General features: G+C 43.6%; 2 protein-coding genes across 2 annotated transcripts in view; both read right to left on the reverse strand.

Moving 5' to 3' along the window:
- Window positions 1–3,956, reverse strand: part of LOC308301204 (piggyBac transposable element-derived protein 4-like) — a gene marked incomplete at both ends in the record, with an annotated part of 43,115 nt that extends 39,159 nt beyond the window's left edge. The window contains 2 exons of the mRNA XM_080745100.1: window positions 2,524–2,881; window positions 3,004–3,956. Of these exons, the coding sequence (XP_080601226.1) occupies window positions 2,524–2,881; window positions 3,004–3,956 (1,311 nt within the window). The remainder of the gene's footprint in view (window positions 1–2,523; window positions 2,882–3,003) is intronic.
- Window positions 3,957–4,386: 430 nt separating this feature from the next.
- Window positions 4,387–25,313, reverse strand: part of LOC308301205 (low choriolytic enzyme-like) — a gene marked incomplete at both ends in the record, with an annotated part of 31,373 nt that continues 10,446 nt past the window's right edge. Inside the window, 3 exons of the mRNA XM_080745101.1 lie at window positions 4,387–4,467; window positions 5,083–5,145; window positions 9,934–9,957. Of these exons, the coding sequence (XP_080601227.1) occupies window positions 4,387–4,467; window positions 5,083–5,145; window positions 9,934–9,957 (168 nt within the window). The remainder of the gene's footprint in view (window positions 4,468–5,082; window positions 5,146–9,933; window positions 9,958–25,313) is intronic.

Raw genomic sequence — 25,313 nt, forward strand, 5'->3', positions numbered from 1 at the left:
ACTCGGCTCGCACTTGGCGCTGTGAGCTTTTAGTTCTATTTTCACAACATGTATCTGTGGAACCGAGTCAAACTAAATGTACTGTATAGTGCTTACAATTCCAAGTGCTTGTCAGGGTGAGGGGGTCCCCAGTTCAGATAGGATTAGTTTGGGGGGTCCCCAGTTAGTTTGGGGGGTCCCCAGTTCAGATAGGATTAGTTTGGGGGGTCCCCAGTTCAGATAGGAGTAGTTTGGGGGGTCCCCAGTTCAGATAGGAGTAGTTTGGGGGGTCGCAGCCTGAAACGTTTGAGAACCACTGGTATAGAGCAGTGGTTCTCAACCTTTTCAGGCCGTGACCCCCAAAATAATCATATTTTAACTGGGGACCCCTCACCCTGACGAGCACTAAGAGTTGAGGCATTACATTTTGTATAACACAGTTCTATTTTGGGAGGCGTTGTGAGCATGTAGATCTGCTATTTTCAAAATTTCTGCCTTTAGTATTTGACAATTTGGCCAATGTTTAATTTGACATTTTAGAGGTTTTAATTGTCACTTTAGAAATGTGCAGATACCCTCTATGCACTTGAACTTTATATTGGTTTGTTTACTGTTGAGTGAGAAAATCAAGTTAATTATCTGGGGACCCCTCTGGGGGTCCCCGACCCACAGGTTGAGAACCACTGGTGTAGACAATGAGGAACATAATTTAGATCTCTGACAGCCTATCATGGGCACACACACACACACACACACACACACACACACACACACACACACACACACCCTGTATAATTAGCAGGTGTAGCGATCTCCCAGTTCAAAGCGTGTAATCACGGTTCTATAGCGGTGTACAATTATACAATCCCACCTTTGTCGAGCAGCTCCGACACTCAAGCAAGGAGCAAACATCTCCTTTGTGCTCCGTCTGGCGGTGCAGGGGCGTCACACGGTTCTCTGGGCCCCGAACGAATCGGCTCTTTCCAGGGTCCATTTTAGGTATAGGCGACTTAAGCGGCCGCCTAGAGGGGGCGCCGAAATGGAGGGTCCTGTCCAAATCATGTATAATAGACCCTATTCACGCACGCGCACTCAGCAAATTTCTCAGCAAACCTCCTGGTGATGACATCAGCTTTGAAGGGTAAACCCTGTTATTTTAACACAGCAATCACTGGACTTAAAGCCAACAAATCATTATTTCGAACGGTAAAGTAAATTATAACGCTTTGTGTCTTTTACTATCTTGTGTTCTTGATCATGCTAGGCCTATTTCATACTTAACTATTCGAAAATTGCATTAAATTTGCGATTTCTGTGTTAACTCTATGGGCTTTTAGTAGGGTTTTCCCCTTCAACCGTGACGTCAGCACCAGGAAGTTGCGTAACGTGAATTGGGTCAATACACAGCAAGTGTCCTTCTCTTCCCGATGCTCGTCAGCCAAGCTGGTCCATGTCATGTCATTCTAATTAAGTCCATTGTACTTCCTGTAAGTAGACTTAAAAATAAAACCAGTTGCCTAATCATATTACGGGAGTATCTTATTTTGAAATCCACCATTTTGAGAGGAAGTGCTTCTGCTTGTTGTTTTTGGCTACTTGGCACAGCTGAGAAGTAAACAGAACTCATGTGTGGATTGTACACAAGCTTTTGACTAAACTAAAGTTCATATTTATGATATGTAAACAATGCTCCTGTGACTTAAACAACGTACACCCTTTGAAAGTTTGTTTAACTTCAAACCTCCGCAGCAGATTAACCTGTTAACAATCCTGTATAATTAGCAAAAAACGCCTATACACAGCATACCCAAAGTAAATTGATTGTTGTTCATGAACCATTTGGAGTAATGAATGGGCCATGGTCTCATTTTGAAGGAAACACTTTGAGGTTTTTCCTCAGCAAAAATAATCACTCTGTGTGCAACTAACATTGAGTGATGCAAGTTTTAACTTACTGGAATATAAGGTTTTTAATTCTCGCCTAGGTTTTTTCTATAAATAGATGCCTGTATAACACTGCTATTATCATATAGGAGCTTGAAAACACAATGTGGCCACAGTATGAAGCCTTACCTAGCCCCATTTCAAAGGACATGATAATACTACAGAAAATGAATATTTTACACATGTTTTTCTAAGTGTATGTCTAGGCGTTTTCCATTTGGAGACATTTGGAGACATTTGGAGACTCCAAATAACCACAGTGATATAAAAAGGACAAAAAGGGCTAATTGACTGGAATTTGTTTTATATATTTTTTATTGGATAAAAAAACAATAAAAAACAATTTCTCACTTTTTTTTTTTCATTTCTTTTTTTTTTTTTTTTTTTGAACACTGCTAACAGTACAGTGTGCTGGTTGTAGGCAAAATGCCAGACATTTTTCACCAACACTTTCTCTCCCTACCTTCATATTACTTCATCTTTTTTCTCTCTCTTGTCCTGTCAGCACACCTTTCACAGGTTGTGGGCATCATGCCATTGATTGTAGCAGTCACGTTTTGGGAGAAAACACAAAGCCACGTTGCATGAGGAGCACTTCACCCCTGTCTTTTTCTTGCACAACTTGCACTTCAGTCGACCAGCAGTGCCGTCAGTGTCACTGAAGTGCACTGGCTTATGATGAGCTCCATGCGGGGAAGGAGGTGGTGTGCGCCTGGATGTGGACTCAGACAGCGGTTTCCCTTCTGCTGCCAGCTGCTTGGTGAGGGTCTCTCTGAACGCCTTTTGGTGCATGGGCACCCGTCCGTGCACCTTTGCTATTTGCTTGTGAAGGAGGAATGCATTCACGATCGCGATGTCCATGAAGTGATAAAAGAAGGTCTTATACCACTTCTTTGTCTTGTGAAGTACTTTGTAGTACCCTATCAGGGCATCGGAGAGGTCCACCCCACCCATGGACCTGGATGGACAGAACACATAAAACAAACAAACAAATACTGAGAAATACATCAAACCAAAACAAATATACGCATCAAGCAGACACATGATAACATGAAAATGAAAGATGTATATAGTACGTACTGGTTGTACTCCTTGACCACTGGTGGAACTGGAATGTCCTTCATCACCCACTGCCCGTTAGCTGCTTTCACTCTCCTCCGCACCGTGTCCCCGGTATGGGCTGTGTGAAGCGTTGAACAGAGGAATACTTCCCTTGTATCTCGCCACTGGACGAAGAGGAGGGGTTTTTCCCTGATCCAGCGGATGCTGCCACGAGGAGATTTTGAGGTCAGGCTGTTGACCTTTGTTTTGGGGAAGCCAATTCTGTTCTTGCGAATGGTTCCACAGGCCCAAATCTTCTTGATTAGGAGGTCACGGAAAAGAGTGGGGCTGGTGTAGAAGTTGTCAGTAAACAGCTTATAGCCAGTGCCCAGCAACTGTACATCAACCAACTCCATGACTGAGTCATAGCTGAGACCCTTCCCACTGGTACCCTCCATCTTCCCCTCATAAACAAAGAAGTCCCAAGTGTAACCAGTGTCAGAATCTGCCAAAACAAAGAGCTTGTAGCCCCAGCGGACAGGTTTATTCTTCATGTACTGTTTCAGGCCAATGCGGGCTTTCGTGGCAACCATCCTCTCATCAATGGATATTTTCTGGTAGGGTTGGAAGTTCTGCTTGCATGCTTCCCTCAACTGCTCATACATTGGCTTGATTTTGCAAAGGCGGTCGTAGTCCGGAGTGCCTCTCTTTAGCTCATTAGCAGCATCATCCTCCACGCTACTGAGGTGAAGGGCCCGGAGGATGCGAAGAAACTTCTGCCCAGTCATCACACGCATTGGGAATGGCAGGCTGTAGAGCTCACCCCCTCGCCAGAGGTCCGTCAATGCAAAGCACTTCACCAGACCCATGTATATGACCATGGAAATAAATGAAAACATGTCCTGCATGTCTATATCGACCCACGGCTTGGAGGGTGTTGAGTAGCGAGCAGAGCCATTCTTGTTGGTGTTCTCAATGATAGTCTGCAACATGGATTTGTTGAAAAATAGCTGAAACAATTGCAGGGCTGTGTATGTTCCATCTTGCAATATAAGCTGAGCTCCTACTGGCCGGTGAGGTCTGAAGATTGGTTGAGTTGGGTTTTCGTCTGGATAGTCAACATCCTTCCATTCCCCTTCAGCATGCCGGCTGCTACTACTGGCTCTGCTGCTGCCACTACTATCGATGGCTCTGCTGCTACTGCTGGCTCTGCCTCTCTCATTGGCTCTTGGTGGACGTCTCTGTGGAGTAAGCCTTGTGCTACCTCTCCCAGTGCCTCCTGATGGATGTCTCTGTGCAGTTGTCCTTGTGCTGCCTCTCCCATTAACTCTTGGTGGACGTCTCACTGGAGTCAGCCTTGTGATGCCTCTCCCAGTGCCTTTTGGAGGATGTCCCTGTGGAGTCACAGTGATGCTGTGTCTCTTATTGCCTCTTGGTGGATGGCTTTGTGGAGTCAATGTTGTGGTGCTGGTTCGCTGGTCCAGTCTGGGCTGTGTGCGCTGTCTGACAGGGAGAGACAGAGACACTGGAGCTGGCTCCCGGTCTTCATCTGAATGCCTATAATGTGAAAATAAATAAATAGCTGTTGTTACTGCTGGAACCAGTGTTGTTTTTGACAGCAATAGTTAGTCATAGTTTAGTCACCTGAAAAGTTTTAGTTTTAGTCTAGTTTTTGTTGACTGAATATCATTCAGATTTTAGGCGACTAAATCTACAGTTGATTTAGTCAACTGAAATGTATTTTTGGCAGGCCTTGATGGCATCATAATGACTGATTTTACACTTGGTTGCGTGCTGAAAATAGCCGATCTACAAGCTCACACCGCGTCGCAGCAACACAGAGAGCAACCAAACGTAAAACGTTTCTCCACTAATCCCTCCCCAACATTTTAGTTTTATTTTATTGATGAAATTGTCAAGATATTTAGTCTTAGTTTTATGTCATCACAGCTTAGTTTTTATTTCGTTTTTATTTCGTTTTCGTCAGTGACAAAATAAACACTGGCTGGAACATAACCATAATCTCACCTACTTTAGTCAGACACACATACAGAGACACAACACCTTCCCTTCCCCTTTGTTCATTCCCCATTTACAATATTTGAACATAATTCTTACTCGTTGCCTCTTGGTAGATGGCTTTGTGCTGTCATCGTTGTGGTGCTGGTCTGCTTGTCCCTTCTGGGGTGTTTGTGTTGGGGGGAAGACATAGGAACTGGATCTGGCTCCCAGTCTTCATCTGAATTAGATAAGGGCCTATAATGTGAAAACAAAGAGCAGTTGTTAGACATTTGCTAAACTAAACACAATTATACTGCAGCTCGAACATAACCTACCAAATAGGACAAGTAACCAGACCATGTTCATACATGTGCGCACACTTTAGTAAAACAGACAGACAACACCTTCCCTTTTTTCATTCTCCATTTATAATGTTTGGACAAAATTCTTACTCATTGCCTGTCGGTAGATGACTTTGTGAAGTCACTGTTGTGTTGCTGGACCTGGTGCGTTGGTCCCGTCTGGGCTGTTTGTGAGAGAGAGGAGCTGGATCTGGCACCCAGTCTTCATCTGAATTAGATAGATGCCTATAATGTGAAAATAGTTGTTAGAGCTGGAACATAGCCATCTATCCAAATAGAACATTACACAACATAACCAGACTCAGCAAATGACACACACACACACACACACACACACACACACACACACACACACACACACACACACACACACACACACACTTACTTTAGTCAAACAGACAGATAACACCTTCCCATTGTTCATTCTCCATTTACTATGGACACATTTCTTACCCAGTGCCTTTTGGAGGATGTCCCTGTGGAGTCACAGTGATGCTGTGTCTCTTATTGCCTCTTGGTGGATGGCTTTGTGGAGTCAATGTTGTGGTGCTGGTTCGCTGGTCCAGTCTGGGCTGTGTGCGCTGTCTGACAGGGAGAGACAGAGACACTGGAGCTGGCTCCCGGTCTTCATCTGAATGCCTATAATGTGAAAATAAATAAATAGCTGTTGTTACTGCTGGAACCAGTGTTGTTTTTGACAGCAATAGTTAGTCATAGTTTAGTCACCTGAAAAGTTTTAGTTTTAGTCTAGTTTTTGTTGACTGAATATCATTCAGATTTTAGACGACTAAATCTACAGTTGATTTAGTCAACTGAAATGTATTTTTGGCAGGCCTTGATGGCATCATAATGACTGATTTTACACTTGGTTGCGTGCTGAAAATAGCCGATCTACAAGCTCACAACGCGTCGCAGCAACACAGAGAGCAACCAAACGTAAAACGACTCTTCTCCACTAATCCCTCCCCAACATTTTAGTCTAGTTTTTATTTTATTGATGAAATTGTCAAGATATTTAGTCTTAGTTTTATGTCATCACAGCTTAGTTTTTATTTCGTTTTTATTTCGTTTTCGTCAGTGACAAAATGAACACTGGCTGGAACATAACCATATCTCCCCTACTTTAGTCAGACACACAGACAGAGACACAACACCTTCCCTTCCCCTTTGTTCATTCCCCATTTACAATATTTGAACATAATTCTTACTCGTTGCCTCTTGGTAGATGGCTTTGTGCTGTCATCGTTGTGGTGCTGGTCTGCTTGTCCCTTCTGGGGTGTTTGTGTTGGGGGGAAGACATAGGAACTGGATCTGGCTCCCAGTCTTCATCTGAATTAGATAAGGGCCTATAATGTGAAAATAAAGAGCAGTTGTTAGACATTTGCTAAACTAAACACAATTATACTGCAGCTCGAACATAACCTACCAAATAGGAAAATTAACCAGGCCATGTTCATACATGTGCGCACACTTTAGTAAAACAGACAGACAACACCTTCCCTTTTTTCATTCTCCATTCATAATGTTTGGACAAAATTCTTACTCATTGCCTGTCGGTAGATGACTTTGTGAAGTCACTGTTGTGTTGCTGGACCTGGTGCGTTGGTCCCGTCTGGGCTGTTTGTGAGAGAGAGGAGCTGGATCTGGCACCCAGTCTTCATCTGAATTAGATAGATGCCTATAATGTGAAAATAGTTGTTAGAGCTGGAACATAGCCATCTATCCAAATAGAACAGGGCTGCCCAAAAGGTAGATCGTGATCTACCAGTAGATCACAAAGGCTGTGCAGGTAGATCACATGAAATGAGCTAAAAATATACAATTAAAATGTAAAGAAAAATATTTATGAACAATTCTGTCACATCTGTCACTTGAATTAAGGTGACTGATTGATTGATATAAAAGGGGCCTGTCAGCTCCCTTCATGGCTTCTAAAGTATGCAAACCACCCAATGCAGTGCTTTGTTTTCAAGTGTCAGTACATTACAAATAACCCCAAAAACATACCACTTCCATACAGATGGGATGACCTTTTTCCACACTATTTCCCAGTACGTTTGTCTTATATGTAAGGCCAGTGCTGCTATTCCAAAGCCACCTCAGGTACATCTTTATTGGGGTGGGTAGATCAGGTCGAGTTGGTCATTTTAAAAGTAGCCCTCAAGTCAAAAAAGTGTGGGCACCCCTGAAATAGAACATTACACAACAGAACATTACACAACATAACCAGACTCAGCAAATGACACACACACACACACACACACACACACACACACACACACACACACACACACACACACACACACACACACACACACACACACACACACACACACACGCTTTAGTCAAACAGACAGATAACAGCTTCCCATTGTTCATTCTCCATTTACTATGGACACATTTCATACCCAGTGCCTTTTGGAGGATGTCCCTGTGGAGTCACAGTGATGCTGTGTCTCTTATTGCCTCTTGGTGGATGGCTTTGTGGAGTCAATGTTGTGGTGCTGGTTCGCTGGTCCAGTCTGGGCTGTGTGCGCTGTCTGACAGGGAGAGACAGAGACACTGGAGCTGGCTCCCGGTCTTCATCTGAATGCCTATAATGTGAAAATAAATAAATAGCTGTTGTTAGAGCTGGAACATAACCATAATCTTCCCTACAGTAGTCAGACAAACCCCCCCACGTTAGTCAGACAGACAGACACAAAACACCTTCGCTTCCCCTTTGTTCATTCCCCATTTATAATGTTTGGACAAAATTCTTACTCATTGCCTGTCGGTAGATGACTTTGTGAAGTCACTGTTGTGTTGCTGGACCTGGTGCGCTGGTCCCGTCTGGGCTGTTTGTGAGAGAGAGGAGCTGGATCTGGCACCCAGTCTTCATCTGAATTAGATAGATGCCTATAATGTGAAAATAAATAAAGAGCAGTTGTTAGACATTTGCTAACTGCTTACTGCAGCTAGAACATAACAAACCTATCTCAATAGAACACAAACAACACAACCTAGCCCAGCATTACCTTCCCCTGGCCCTTATTTGTGTTTACCTACTGTATATATTTTTTGCACTGTTTTATTTTTGTCTCTTTTTCATTTTATTTCCTCCTGCTTTAGGCCTATTTACTGCATAGTACTGTGTTCTATCTGTCTGTCATTCAATGTTATATGAGATACTTCAATGGTTTCCTGTGATCTCCTTTTAGTTGCCCTTGTATCAGTGCACTGTACCGTCATGAAACTGTACCTTTTTCTATGCAAACTTCTAATACAGTCTTCAATCAATCAATCAACCCACCAGACCCACAAAATCTCTCACAAACACCCCTCCCCCCCTTTAGACACACACACACACACACACACACACACACACACACACACACACCCCTCCCCCACTCCAGTCAAACATACAGACAGACACAGACTGCCTCCTCTCTTTGTTTAGTCCCCATTTACATTCATGTTTGAACATATTTATATCAAAAAGTACTGTAGGCTATCACAATAAATATATAATACATTACTTACAAGTCGAGTTGGTCCAGTGTAATGTCTCGTCCATTCCTGAAAACCTCCTCTGCCTCCGAATCAAAGTCGCTCCATTCTTTGTTGTCAGAGTCAGCCTCAAACAGTTCTTCATCTTCATCACTTAGACAGCCAACAGCTAATTCTTCCTCAGTAAGAGCACTAGTACATGCTGTAACCAGCTCATCATCGGTCCATTTTACCGTCCTAGGACGTTTTGGTGGCATTATTCATTGAATTTCATTCTCTTTATCTCTCTCTGTGTGACATTCAGCGCGCGCTCTGCTGCGTAAAGGAGGAAGCTTGCATTACGCGCGTCTTGAAAGTTGCTGTTACGCAGGCGTTTTTGGGAATTGTACTGGACTTCTCCCAAAACAAGTTAGGTATCATTTTTCTGAGAATTTAATTGGCTATAAGATGTGCCAGTCATCAGAACACCCTGCTGCCATTTGCTGAGTCTGTAGCACAGGAAACATGGCCATGCACCGCCTCTGAACACAGACCATTGGTCGCTATTGGGGGGGTGGGACAGGACTAGAAGCTCCAATTGGGTGAAATGAAGTGTCAAAGTGTCAATCACAATTTTGCGGCCATTTTATGACCAAACAAAGGGTTATACGGAAAACGTGGACTGGATTTACGTGCAAAACACCATGAAGAAGTGTCTGTCATCGTCATTACGTTCCTATACCTTGCAATGGGAGAACAGTGATGGCATGAAGGAAAACATGGTTTGAACTATTTTCATTCAATGGCTTGGATTATGTGTACTTTCCACGGAATAAGAACAACATTATTGTGGAAATAGATCATGTTGGTGGACTAGAAACCAGTTTTGAACGTGAGTAGTTACAACTTTATCAACATGTGTTTGTTTATGTTTGTTGGACTTCAACATTGATATTAGCGCGAGTTTTGAAGCTACAACCACGGGGTTTGCAGCTCTGTAATCACAAGACTCGTGGCTTTCTATAGATATGCGGCATGTCCGTTTAGGTGAAACACACGCTTGCGTGGACGTGAATGTTTGTCAACGTACGGCCGGCGGGCCCGCCGGCGGGCCGAGAACTGCTAAGAGGTTAATTACCTTCTGCTGGTTTGGCTGCTGTTGCTGCGATGAGAGCACAGATTGTAGAAAATATGAGAGGAGTCAGCATAGAGCTGTTGTTTATTTCTCTTTATAGTTGTTCATTGTGTCTTGCGCTGTGCCAGCATCTAGGCTACTGGATCCTCCACATCTCTCTGTGATACAGTTGTGCTCTGTGTCCTATACAGGAGTGTTGTCAAGTCAAACAAGCATGTCGTCATGCCGTCATTTAGGCTAATTAATGGTTCATTGCTTTTAAATGTTCGAACGATGTTTTATATGGCTCTGTTGCACTGCACTGTTATGAGCTCTAAATCAGTGCTGAAACGTTCTCCTCTATAGCCTAATGATTCTGTTTTTGCACAGTTGGAATTGCCTTGACATTTTGAGGGTGATTACTTATGTTTCTGACGCTATTGTATATTCGTCCCCTTCTCTTGTATCTTATTGAACAGTTAATGAGCCACCCAACCCCACCCAAAACCGTAAAAAAAAAACACATCAAAACCCCAAAATGTTTGTGCGCGCTCTCGCGTGCACGGGAGTGTGTAGGGCCGCATTCTGGAGAGCTCGCTTAGATCGCTGATTAGGCTGGCAACGGGCCTGGGTCTTTTGGAAGATCTTTGAAAACGATTGAGTAGGTAGGCTCACTTAATTGCTTGCTTACTAATACGCCTACAGACTGGGAACATTCCTTAAAGGGATATTCCACTTAAAAAAAGAAAAAACTTTTGGTCATTTTATCGTCTAATCAGGCTTTTATGAACGCCTTGAACAGTTTTTAATTTGCTTGATTCAATATTTTGATATTTGATGTAAATGTTACCAGGCCCTCCAGGCCCAGGGCCTCTCCCCATACACACCCATTGTAACTTCAAACTCCATTTTAACTCATTTCCTGCGATCCCCGTCGAAACCGGAGATTTCCCGCTGTACCACTCTGCGATGCCCATAGATCTCGAAAATTTAATTAGCTTTAATCGTTATGAAACAATTAAAAGTATGATCGCAGTATATAGCCGTTTCGGAGTCTTAGGCCCACCTCCTAACTGTATCCGGCCGTATTTCCGGTTCTGACCGGATCTAGGTATCCGTATCCTGTCTAAGGCCCAATCGTAGCTTCCGTCCCATCTGTTTACATTGTAAACAGAGGAAGGAGCTGCACGGTCATATCATCGTCTTTTTTCACACGTTTTTTTTTAAATTTGATAGCTGTTTGATTCTTGTGCCCGCCTGGCATATGATCTGCGCACAGCTGGCTGTTTCCAATGTTTTCTTATGTAAACACTGGCGGATACAGCAGGATACAGCCTGGCAACGGATATGTCTATTCCAATGGATTTTTTTTATTCGAAAGCTGTCATCGAGTCTACCCGTCTACTACATGAGTCATGCACAGATCGTGCACTATGCGTGCACGTGCCCACGTTAAAAGGTAAGGACAATTTGGCAGGAAAACAGTTCAGCCCATGTTTAAAATAGCAGCAAGTGAGTTAACCATGATAGATTCATTAAAAACACCCATTATTTTTTCTGGTGACTCATGCTTCCCCCCCGTCAACAGTCTACACTGCACTTTACACACTTTAAGTAATTATGATGTTAATTGTGTTTTTTTGCCGCGGTGTTTTCGCCACGGAGCCTCGGCTGCTGCAATCTGGAGTGGTGGAAAGTCACCAGCGAAACCTGCTGTGTTTAATCAACTCCGTCTTCCGTACCGTAATTGAGCCGGTCCGTAATGTGTTGGACGCCCCAGCGGCGCGGCGCGGAGCGGAGCGGTGATTAATAGCAACTTTAGGAGAGTTAATTGGGGCGGAGCTGGTGGAGGGACTTCATTACTTAAAGGTGGGTTAGAGAGGAGGAGGACGGAGGCAGAGGTGATTCTTTTTGGGGGGGGGATACACCACCCACCCCACCCCCCCCCCCCCCACCCCACCCCCCCGACCCTCAGCTGTCCCTCCATGGGGGCCGAGGGGGAAGAGAAACGATCTCCGCGAGGAAAGATCAGTTCAATCCTGGGGTGGATAAACCTGCCCGTCTCCCCCAAGGCACGGGACGTTACACTATGGGACTTTTTGGCTTAATCTTTCTCTCTAGCCTATTCAGACCGGGTACGCATTAGTGTGTATTATTATTTGATACTTTAACAGACTATTGAACATTTTTTGAAAAAATCGTGATCATTGGAATTTTGAACCGATTTTGACCCGATTCTTTAAGTGTTCTCTAAATACTTCTAAGTTTTATTTGAAAAAAAAAAAAAAAAAAAAACACGTTTCTACTTCTCTTTCATGTCAAGGACCCTTGAATGTCTCAAAATATTTTTCTATCAGGGACCCCCCCAGAAGCAAATATTTGAGTTACGAAATGTTCACTTTAAAAATGAGACATTCAAAGATTTGCACACATTTCATGATTTTTTCAAAAATAGCAGATCTACGAGTGCCGCGCTGTGAGCTTGTAGATCTGATATGTTTCAATAGTTAAAGCATTCAATAATCCTTGGCCAAAATGGCCTAGTCTCTCTCCCCCTCCTCTCTCTCTCTCTCTCTCCACTGATTCACTTGATGTAGCCACGGCTTTCCGCCCTCGTATTTCTCTATTCCGTCGTGCTGTCCTACTCTCTCTCTCTCTCTCTCTCTCTCTCTCTCTCAACCACCAGTCTCGTTCTCCCTCTTCCCCATTTGTCTCACCTTATCTCCGCCATCCTTTTTCTTCCTTTGCTCGCTCGCTCACTCTCGTCTCGTTCTCGTCTCTCTCTCTTTCCGCGTCTTTATCTTAACCCCTCCATCTTCTTCTTCTTCTCCTCCCGTCTGCCTTTCTCATCAGACATCCAGGGGGGGGGGGTTTAGACGACACAGACCAAACCCCATCCCTCACATCTCCTCCAATGAGTGCCTTGTTATCGTCGTGTCCCTGACAATGGCTTCCTGTCTGCCTGCGCCGCGGCGTCGGGCCATCCGTCACTAACGAGCACCCAGTCAGTCCTGACAGCCAACGCTCCTCAACGGGCTGACAAACAGAGACGTTTGTCGCTCGGCTCGCTCCGGCGGTGGGGGGGGGGGGGGGGGGGGGGGAGCGCTGTAAGCGATATCAGCGGCCCTCGTTTGATTTACTCGTTTGCGAAAGGCTGCCTTTTTTTTCGTCCTCTTTTCTTTATCGCATCACTTCTCTTTGAGAGAAGACCACTGTGGAGTTGTGTAAGGACACGCCAAGAAAGAAAACAGAAAATACAGTGGTTTTAACCCCCACCCCCCCCCCCCCCCCCTCCACCCCCTTCATCATCTAGCCTCGCCTTTCACTCTTTTGTCGTGATCTGCCACGCTTCGTATCGCCTCATCTTTATGACTTCTTTTAAAACGCCAGTAGTCTCAACTTCCAGGGACAGCGTCAGCCAGGAGCCCCTGAGAGCACAATGCATGTCAGAACACAAAGCAGCAGGAATGTATGAGTGGCAGCGGGCAGCAGACATCATCCCACCGATCGGAGAGATTCACTCACATCTCACCGCTCAGTGCAGCTTCACTTCACTGGAGGGGAGGAGAGAGGAGAGGGAGGGAGAGAGAGGGGGGAGAGAGGGGAGAGAGAGGGAGAGAGAGGGGAGAGAGGGGGAGAGAGAGGGAGAGAGAGGGGAGAGAGGGGGGGGAGAGAGGGAGAGAGAGGGAGAGAGGAGAGAGGGAGAGAGAGAGAGAGAGGGAGAGGGAGAGAGGAGAGAGGGAGAGAGAGGGGGGAGAGAGGGAGGGGAGAGAGAGAGGAGAGAGAGGAGAGAGAGAGGCCGAGTGGAACTGTTGCACGAAAGCCTGGAGACGGTAAATCTCCGGGTTTTCCTTGTAAGTTGTTTGACCGTTATATAAATTCAAAGCTATTATTGTTGTTATTGGTGAATGGACTGCGTTTATGGAGAGCTTGTCTCCAAAGTACTTTACTACGGAGCATACTTAAAGGACCACTTCACCACTTCTCAACGGGACCGTACCTACAGGTATGTTCCCCAGGTTCTATGTTCCCTACTTATCCCCACAAAAAAGGTTCTATGTTCCCCAGTTATCCCCACAAAAAAGGTACTATGTTCCTCAGGTTCTATGTTCCCCACTTCACCCCACAAAAAAGGTTCTATGTTCCCCGCTCAACTTAAAAAAAGGTTCTATGTTCCCTACTAATCCAAAAATGCAGGAAACATTCATTTCTAATTATTAATAACAACTCAAAACACCCAATAATAGGGAGAGAGTATGAATACCAGTGGGACAGGGGGCACTAGGGACATCTTGACACCATACTTTGGTTATGACTGGGCATCTGGAGATTCTGGACGAGTGGGCACCTGGACAACTGGGCAATAGGGACATGTGGGCAATTGAACTATCTTCATATTCATGATAAAATAGCACAATTTGTTTCTACTCGGTCTGTGGGCAGTTCAGAAACCTGTCTACCAGTGACATCATCGATGTGGAATCCCAGCTAATAGAAACTGCAGGCTTTCTATTCCTGAAACCGTTCGGCTGCCATCGCGCCAACTGTGCCAGAGATTAGCTGTTCACAGACGGAAGGACGACACGCCTTTCGGCCTGACGGAGACAAAATTATATTTCTAAAACGGCTAGTTCCATTCCTTGATTCTGATTGACTAGTTTCCCTTTAATTGCTGTGGTATATGAGACTATAATCCACACCTTGAAACAGTTTATATCAAACCCAGGTGTCTTATTTCTTTCCACAGTGTTCCACAGTGCACCAATTATCTGCACCTGTGTTGTTGGCAAAAAAAGCTGGGAACTACTTTCTTGCAGACCTTGTGGTGAATTATTAGTGAAATGGAACAGTTTTAATTGGTACATGTCTATGATTTTTCATGTTGCCATATTGTAACCGTTTTAGAAAAGCAATAAGCCACACGAGGCTTGTGGTTACCTGTATTTTATAACGGCTGAGAGGGTTGGAGACTCACCACGCCTCTCAGTCGTTATAAAATACCAGGTAACCACATGCCTCTCAGTCGTTATAAAATACCAGGTAACCACATGCCTCTCAGCCGTTATAAAATACCAGGTAACCACATGCCTCTCAGTCGTTATAAAATACCAGGTAACCACATGCCTCTCAGCCATTATAAAATACCAGGTAACCACATGCCTCTCAGCCGTTATAAAATACCAGGTAACCACATGCCTCTCAGCCATTATAAAATACCAGGTAACCACATGCCTCTCAGCCGTTATAAAATACCAGGTAACCACATGCCTCTCAGCTGTTATAAAATACCAGGTAACCACATGCCTCTCAGCTGTTATAAAATACCAGGTAACCACATGCCTCTCAGCCATTATAAAATACCAGGTAACCACATGCCTCTCAGCCATTATAAAATACCAGGTAACCACATGCCTCTTGTGGCTTATTGCTTTTTTTTTATTCCATTTACCGCAGTAAAAAAACAGAACCCCGGTAAAGCTTTGCGTTGAGGTTCGTCTTGCCTTCCGTCTTGATCATTCATTTTCTAGGAGAGGGACGTTCACAGGACCGCCAGCCTCTCCCAGACGCTCCGTTCCCATCTGTTGTTTGTCTTTTCTAAATCCACTTGTTTTTCTGACCCCGTCTTTTCATGTCGCCGAGAGGAGGGAGAACGTAGCGGTTGACTTGCCGCGGCGCTGCCGGCGACCTCCAGGAGCGTGCCGAGGCAGACGCGCTCCGCTGATTGTAATGTCGCCCGACACACACAAACACAAACAACTCCCTCTGTCACTCATGAGCCGCCCGTGTTGGTAGAATCCATGTTGCCAGGACTGCTTATTAGAAGAGACTTTGTGCTTTTTTTTTTCTTAGTATCTTAGTATCTTGTTAATATCGGAGGTTTGTGTTTTGGGCTTGTTCATAAAGTGTAGTTGCTTATTTTGGGGCTTGCTTCCAAATGTTTTGATAATTGTTTAAACCAGTGTGTACTGTCCTCGCTACCTACAGTATGTTAGTGTAGTGTATTGTTCTGATTAGAAGAGTCACACAGGTGCTCTTAATTATGTATGTGTTCTGAAAATCCTCGGTTCACCATTTCTTGTTGAGCAGTCGACACCATTGTCTGTAAGTGGAAACCTTTTCTTTTTCTTGTCAGGAGGCTGTCGTTTCTGATTTGAATACAACATTGTAGATGAGTGTATTTCATGCATAATTGATTTATTTGGCTTTGCTATTGTATATCAGAATTGTCACTGTGTAGTTCAGTGTTTTGTGTGTGTGTGTGTGTGTGTGTGTGTGTGTGTGTGTGTGTGTGTGTGTGTGTGTGTGTGTGCGTGCCGTATTTAGAAGCTCTGTCGTTTTGCGACCTGGCGGTCGCTTCTCACCCTTACGGCGTGTTACTTGTTGCGTATTCTTTTGAAAGAATATCTCTAAGCTCAAAGCGCGTTGCATCGCGACACATCGTGAGCTTCTAAACGCCATTCATTCACTCCTTTTCCCCTCCTCTACACCAAATGCACAATAATGCCATAATAATCAGCCAGCATTTGTGCAAGTAACATTAGTTTATTTAGATCTGCTATTTTCAGCACCCGTGTGAAAATACTCTAAGCATAGCACAAGCTTTATGGTGTTTGAAGACTGTAAATTGGTTCAGTACACTGATCTGTGTGTAAGGCTGCATTCAAACTGGTGGATACAAAAGATGCAAGAATACACAGCATATTTGAAGCTTTGTAGATGAAGCTGAAACTAGAGATGGGATTTATAGCTCTTTGAAGTGAGCTGGATCTCTGGGATCCGATCCTTTCAAAGAGCTGTTCAAAAGACTGTCTCATTTTAGTTACTATTGTAGATTTTGGTTATAATTAAAAATCCTATATACATTTGGCCATACCGTATATAGATTTCCACCATTTGAAAATAGACGATCTACAAGCCTGTTGATCTGCTATTTTCAAAAGATTTTTCTACATTTTATTCATTGGAAGACTTGTGAAATGGGATATTCTGCATAATGACCGGATCCCATCGTTCATTTCAAAGAGCCATTCAAGTGATTCGTTCGCAAACGTCACACCTCTAGTAGTTTTGTAGCTGTTGTTGCTTTTGTAGCAGAGCTACCGACATGGGATGAATCTACACTACAGTATCTTCATGTCACTGGCTTCCATTGAAAACACATGGCAGCCTGAGTCTTTGTATCTTCCAGTGTGAACTCAGATAATAATAATCTAATAGTGAGGACTGTTTGAAGTAGGCCAAGGAGGCCAAGTTTGAAGTAAAAGTACGGAGACTTTAGAATATTCTGTTGTGATCCAACAACTCCTCTACCAAGGGTGGTGAATTATGCAAACAGACTAATAGTACTTGTCCCACTTTATTCCATCTTCCATCGTCTCCTACAGTTTACAGTTTACATAGGCATTTAGCAGACGCCTAATCCAAAGCGATTTACAATAAGCAAGTAATACACATCATTGCTTAAAGTCAAGGATAGAATGATTCTATCCTTTTCCAACTGTGTTTTTTCAATGAAATTAAGCACAGGGTTTCGGGATGTGTCCCCTGTTCACGCACAGCGTGATGACTTCATCAAACAATCAAGTCAACTTCAACTCAACTTTTTACTGAGTCGAGTCGACTTGCAAAAATCACAAGTCGTTAATGCTCTAGTGTGTGTGTGTGTAGCAAGACTGCTCAGCACCTCGCTGGTCACCCAGCACTACTCAGGCTACATACAGACACACACACACAGACATGGATACAGAGATACACACATACACGCATTCACACACGGCCAAGTATAGGAGACGGTGTGACCACCACTCAACAACAACTGCTGGACCATCATTTTGGCAACCAAAAATATACTTTTAAAGGCAGGAAAGCCGTTTGTCCCCGAAATTCTCCTTTAATCCGGCATGGTTTCATTGGTTGTTGGTTGGTTGTCAGGGGGGGGGGGACCATCATGACCAGCTGTGAATCCTGACCCTGTGTTTTTTTTATTGGCTGTCAGGGTGAGTGACATCACGACCGGTCGTGACCTGGTGGTTTTCTTATTGGTTGTTGGTTGATTGTCATGGTGACATCATGATGACCTAAGTTGTCAAGGTGACATCATGCTCATGTCGTCGTGACCCCGGGGTCAGATGGATGGCTTTCTCATAGCAGCCAGCGAGGACAGAAGGGCTTACGTCAGGGGTCTTCTACAGGGGGTCCTCAGAGTTACTACAGGGGGTCCTCCAAATCTCCCAATGCTTTTTAAATCAACTTGAACCCTAGTGTCCATATTATGAGAACTTTAGCCGAAAATAGCCGACAAGCTCACAACCCCTCGCGCTGCGAGGCGTTGTGAGCTTGTAGATCGGCTATTTTTGGCAAAGAGCTTTGGTGTAGAGAGTAAAAAGAGCAGACTAAGTACAGAGTGAAAGGTCAAGTTTATTAAGTATTGTTCAAGTGGTCAATTTTAACATAAATGGGACCTTATTTTCACAAAACGCATATCATGGTGATTGAAAGGCAATTTTTAACTAGCGATAGGAACCATAAAGTATTTATGAAAATGTTAATTAAGGTTAGAACACGAAAGGGGAAAATGAATGGGGTCCAATGGAGAACAATTCTTTTTGCAACCGGCCAGGGGGAAAACAGCGCAACTAGCGGCCAATCATAGGAAGTTTTAGTTACGTATTGGGCTCATTTTAAATCGGCAGAACTCTGCCTCTGAGTGGAACACGTTGGTGGTTTAATGGCAGTGTTTGACCCGGTGAGTCTCGTGTCAACATGACTGCAGTGGAACAGAACAGGTCTGTGACTCACTGTGTAGCTAAAGCAAGCAGCGAGGTCAGAACACCATGACACCATGCAGGCAGTGTATTAAAGCACACGCACACACACACACACGCACACGCACGCACACGCACGCACGCACGCACGCACGCACGAACGTACGCACGCACGCATGCACGCACGCACGCACGCACACACACACGCACACGCACACGCACACGCACACTCACACACACACATGGAATGTAAATGTTTGCACAAAGCCATCTTATGTGACCAGAACATATATTATGGTCGCCGCCGTCGGGGGAAGGTAAACCTTGTATCTCCATATTTCTTTTCTCGACGTCTCCGTCGGTTGGAAACCCCATACTGTATGTCCAACAGAGGTGTAAAGTAACTAAGTACTTTGACTTAAGTAATGTACTCAAGTACAGTTGTATCTGTACTTTACTTTACTTTTACTTCTACTGTACAGCATCTCAGATCCAAATATTGTACTTTTACTCCACTACAATTATTTGAAAACTTTAGTTACTTTGCAGGCATAAATTATAATTCAATTATTTAATTATTATTAAACATACATAATCCACTTTAGCCAGATTTCATACCTAGGCTGTTTGAAAATAGCAGATCTGCAAGCTCACAACGCGTCGCGTTGTGAGCTTGCAGATCTGCCATCTTCAAACATGTTGTACTTTTAAGTACATTTTGATGCCAATACTTTCATACTTTTACTCAAGTACATTTTGAATTCTGGACTTTCACTTGTAACGGAGTACATCTACATTTCAACATTGATACTTTTTCTCCGATCTTTTGTTGTGTTAAAAATAAATTAACTCACAAATAAACAAATGCACAAATAACCAAACATGGCTGAAGGAGGAGAATAAACAGATTTGGTGTGGATTTACTGGACAACTTTTTCTAGTAGGACTTAAAGAAAAGCTTGGCATTGATGGACACATTCAGCCATGGTGAGTTTAATTGGTTTTTATAGGCTGTTATACTCACAATATTTTTCATAGCCGCATTATTGTTATTTAAAGTACCAAAAGAAAAACATCTACGTGATGTTAATAAAAAGGGAACACAAAAGTACAATAGCTACATTGAAAAACAGAGGTTTTCTCCTGAAAATACATGTTTTAATTAGTTTAATCCCAGTGGGACAGAAAAACCAGGGCAGATTGTTTTTATATTGGAAATGAATGGGAAAAAAAGATTTTTCATAGCCTCATTATTGCTATTTAAAGTACCAAAAGAAAAACATCTACGTGATTACAGTAGTTACATTGCAAAACAGGGGTTTTCCCCAGAAAATACATGATTTCATTAGTTTAATCCTCTGAAACAGGCAGAGGACAGAGAGAGATAGAGAGAAAGCGCAGTGCATCTTGGGTAGGAAGTTGTGGAATTATAGGCTGGCTGTCAACATAACATGTATTTTAATTGTAATTCTGCCCATTTAAAATATATTACCCAATCGAATATCTTAGTTACATCATTGTCGTTCATGTGAACTAGTTCTTTGAAGCTTATTCATTATAATGATCGAAATCGCTATGACCGCGCAGCGCCGTACTGCGACCCGGCCGTGCTCCGCATCACGGCACCGCGGTGAAAGACTGAAGCCACTTTCTCCCACTGCACAACTCCACCCCCGGTAGCGAAAAGTGAATGTTTTGTTCTGGTTGGCCAGTCAGGGAATCTCAGGGACCAATCAGAAGGCTGACAAACGGTGAATTGTGGGAGGATCTATTGAAGGCCTGGGTATAAAATGACCACCACTGACTACAAATGAAACCCATGAATAAATAAATAAAATAACCAATGAAAATTGCCTGTGACTAAAATAACTACACTGGATGCTTGTGTAACACAGGTTCTTTTTTTCTCTCCATTTCCTGAGTAGCGAGTGTAACGGTTTTCGGACATGCAATGTTTCTTCTGGCTGTCAGCGACGGATATGTGAGATTGTGAGTCATGATTGATGCTGCAGTTTGTAGGCCAGACAGGATATGAAATGAGACCAGATAGAAAACAAGATGTTCTTACCAGCCTGATGACAGTCGTACTTCTTAAAGTGACATCCTGTAGACGTGTTCTTCTTAAAGTGACATCCTGTAGACGTGTTCTTCTTAAAGTGACATCCTGTAGACGTGTTCTTCTTAAAGTGACATCCTGTAGACGTGTTCTTCTTAAAGTGACATCCTGTAGACGTGTTGTTGGCCGTTAGCAGTGAAACAAAACAAGGCGTTTCAACCCGTTTCCTTCACACTAGTAAACCTGCCACGTGACAACAACGTCAGGGACGTGCAGAGAAAGTTAGAGAGGCAGGGGCTGACATTTCTAAAATGGCCTTTTGGTGAAAACATCGAAAATAGCAGACGCGTTGTGAGCTTGGAGGTCAGCTATTTTCGTTGCTTGATCCCACACTGAACTAAGGTAAGCATAAACAAGTGAATACTAGAGATGTGGCGTAACGGCATGGATTTCTACACAGAGAGGGCAATTCTTTCAACATAAGATGCTGCATTCAACTTCAGGAGAGTTTGGACAAGGCAATTCTCTTGAATGCTGCCTTCAGGTATTGCATGGAAAGAGGGGGTATTTGCATTTCTTTCTCCATAGTAAAAACTGCATTCCTGGTCTGGAGAGGACACTTTTTACAGATGGATAAAAGGGCAGGGGCTCAAGCCCCCTTTGATGTCTCTGTGTGCACCTGCCTGAACACCGTTCAATATGAATCCACAAGGAGAGCACATAGCAGATCTACAAGCTCACAGCGCCTCGAGGCGTTGTGAGCATGTAGATCTGCTATTTTCACAACAGAACCGTGTTGTACAAAATGTAATGCCTCAACTCTTAGTGCTCGTCAGGGTGGGGGGTCCCCAGTTAAAATATGATTATTTTGGGGGTCACGGCCTGAAAAGGTTGAGGACCAGTGACATAGAACAACAGACTCACTCCCTAGCTTTCCGCCGTGGTCTGAAGACTCATCTCTTCAGACTCCACCTTGGCCCATAGCACTTACCATAGCACTTGCCTATTCTCAATGACCACACATTTCATTTGATGCTGATGTATTTTATTTAGGCTATATTTATACAGTATTCTTTTCTTTTCTTTTTTGTAAGATATATATGTGACGGAGAGAGTCGCAGCCCCAGCCTGAAGCCACAAAAAGTCTAGTATCTGCTCTCATTCCATAGGGATGTCCCTTTGGAGTGATGGTTAAGATATTGGACTTTCACGTGGGAGACCCGGGTTCAAAGCCGGGTGGGGAGGTTTGGATCACCTCCGTTACATATATTTTTAGATGTTTGCCTTAATTGATAGATTACAGTAGACTGGCAGGAAATGGGGAGAGAGAGAAGAGGAGTGACACGCAGCAAAGGTAGTCTGATCGGGAGTCGAACCCGCGACACGCTGTCAGGCTGGGTGCCCGGACCGAAACCCTGGCCGTCCGGGCCAACAGGAGATCGGCTAATTTTGAGAAGCGTTTTGCACAAATCTTCTCTTATTCGGGCCCCTGTTAAAAAATATTGCATTTTCAGATGGGAGTGCGGCTGTAAAATACATATAAAATATGACATTAAAATGCCTTCACGTGTCCTCCAGTTATCCATAGACCTGGAACAGTTATTACATGATGATCACCTGACTGCATGGAACAGTTATTACATGATGATCACCTGACTGCATGGTCGCAGTCATTCATTTTGGCATAAATGGTTGTAAAAAAAAAAAGATTCTAACGATTATGCCAAATGATTGCCATTCATCTGTGTAAAAACACAGCTGGATGAAATGTCATACGTTCATTATTTCCACGCTCTTTCAGCTGTTTTCAACCTGGCGTTCCTAGTCTGGGCATTTAGGGAAAAGATGTCTCTGTTTTATTCATTGTTATTGCAAAAAATGTGCAAGATCTTGTGCAAGATCTACTGTAGTTAGCAGACTGGCAATTATTAAGTGTGGCCTGCTTTGGCTCAAGTACATTCTTTTGATTATTGGTACTGCATGGTCATTGCAGTAATATTCTTTGTATATTTCAGTAAAAGGCTTTAGCTATTTCACATCTTACCTTTGCCATTTGCGTTTACAAAGCCTAAAAGGCTAACAGAAAGGCCATTGTCAAAGTCAAAAACACAATTTAATCATCATGAATACGTTTTAAACCACTACAAGTATTTGGGTTTCCCAAAGCGATTTTAGCCCTTAGTAGCTCACGCATGGTCGTAGAGACCAAGCCCCGACCGTCATGTTCAAGGGTTTATATGGGTTTGGGCAGAGCGACTTATTTAGCCTCCTACAACTACACCAACACCAACATTCAGATTTCACAAACAAAGTACTTAATAAAGTCTCACACTTGTCTAAATACGGTACGGCATTCTATAATTACCCGTATCCTCCATGTTCTTTAATAAGAAGCCTTTTATCCTATCGTTTGGGTCGGGGCTTGGTCTCTACGACCATGCGTGAGCTACGAAGGGCTAAAATCGCTTTCGGAAACCTGGCCATTTACTCCTCAGCTAAAATGCCATGAGTGTGACAGGCCGGTTTCCAGATGCCATGTACAGGGTTAGATACAGTAGGCAGAAGCTTGGAGCACAATTAAAGCACAAGAACGATGAACTCACAACCTACACGCGTGACGATGTCCTCCTTAGTTTCCACATGCAGCACACATAAAGCACAGCAACATCCACACTGCTCTATCTGAGCTGCCACTTGTGAATTGGTTGTTATGTGGCGATAGATCAAATATTCCATCAGATGTGTTTTGATACACGGCAGCAGCTTCAGAGAGACGATGTCCCTTTTTGATGAGACATGTTGGCTTTTTCTTTTTCTCTTTCTTTCTTTCTTTCTTTCTTTCTCTTTTTTTCAAGGCACAGTATGTCCTCCCAGAGATGCCATGCTTGTAATTTAGTCTCAGGACATTTGCCTCATATATAATCTCACTTTAATCATGGAATTATGTGGATAAATAATTTCATCTATAGGCACAGACCTCGGAGTTGTGGAACGCCGTCTCCGAGAGAGAACGAGCGGTCTTGGAGAACGAACAGAGAGCCCATGCGTTAAATATTTCAGTAAACAAGTACAATTTAAATATTGCATGGCCAGAACGATTGATATGAACTGAAAATACTTCATGAAACATTAAAGGCACTGCATGTGTAGGGCCTCTCTCTCTCTCTCTCTCTCTCTCTCTCTCTCTCTCTCTCTCTCTCTCTCTCTCTCTCTCTCTCTCTTTCAGCTGCATCCATGTTGCAGCGATGGAGAGAAAAGGAGGAAATAAATAAATAAGAAACGTTCCTGTCGTAACTTGTAGTCGATGTAGTGCATTCATATGTCATGTGGGGGTGGGTGATAAGAAGCTTTGCCGTAGCGTTGCTAGTCGGGCAGAAACCCTACTGCAGGGGTCTTCAACAGAGGGACCGGGACCCCTAGGCGTCCTCAGAGTTACTACAGGGGGTCCTCCAAATCTTCCAATGCTTTTTATATTAACACCTTGAACCCTAGTGTCCATATTCTGAGAACTTTAGCCAAAAATAGCAGATCTACAAGCTCACAACACCTCGCGCTGTGAGCGTTGTGAGCTTGTTGTGAGCTTGTAGATCGGCTATTTTCGGCAAAGAGATGAAAAAGAGGGGGAAAAGAGAAGACCAAGTACAGAGTGAAAGGTCAAGTTTATTAAGTATTGACGGTTCAAGTGGTTAAATATCTGAAAACACAAATTGACATGAATCCAAAATACACTGATGATTGTGCTGTCAAACAATGAAACTATATGGAATCTATGAACAGGTTGTGGGGGTCCCTGCTTCATCTCTCTCTCAATCAGGGGGTCCCTGCTTCATCTCTCTCTCAACTAAGTGGTCCCTGCTTCATCTCTCTCTCAACTAAGGCCTGAACACGTTGAAGACCCCTGATTTAGCGCATTGAAACAGGGATGGACTCGGCTGATAGATGCCGACAACAAGTCTCTCCAACCTTCTTATCTTGAGGTCAATGACAATGCATTCAGGCCAGGACTTACTGTTACGGTAGATGAAATACACAATAACAAACTCATTTGGAATTCTGTACATTTTCCCACTACAAAGGAGCTGTGAATAAGGAGGTGATGGTGACCTTTTCCCAGTGCAAGGCACTACTGGGAGGATGAGCTCCTGGGAGGGAGAAAAAATGCTCAGACAGAAAGTTGAGCCAGTTTATTGTAGCCAAAGACTCTGCGACCGCAGAGAATATGAATATAAAATCCATACACATAAAAATGTAACAGGAAGAAGGCTGGGTGTCCAGCCAGGGTATATGATGTCCCAAAGTAGTCTTTCTGGCTCTGCTGTGGTTGGGACTGGAATGATTACACATTTAAGTTGACAATTTATTGTTGCGGTTAACGATTTAATTGTTTTTTTGGCATCACACATTGGAACATATGAATACCAGTAAGAATCGAGAGATAAGCGACCTTCAGGTCACATACACAAACTGCAGAAGGCAATGGTAGCCAATCAGGAGGGAATATGGGAAATGGGACAGATCCATGTTGATGACATGACTGTAGAGATACTGTGTAATGCTTTACGAGAGTTGTGGCCACAATCTGT

This window comes from Nannobrachium achirus (assembly GCF_963921795.1).
Source record: "Nannobrachium achirus genome assembly, chromosome: 16".
NCBI classification, from domain to species: Eukaryota; Metazoa; Chordata; class Actinopteri; order Myctophiformes; family Myctophidae; genus Nannobrachium; species Nannobrachium achirus.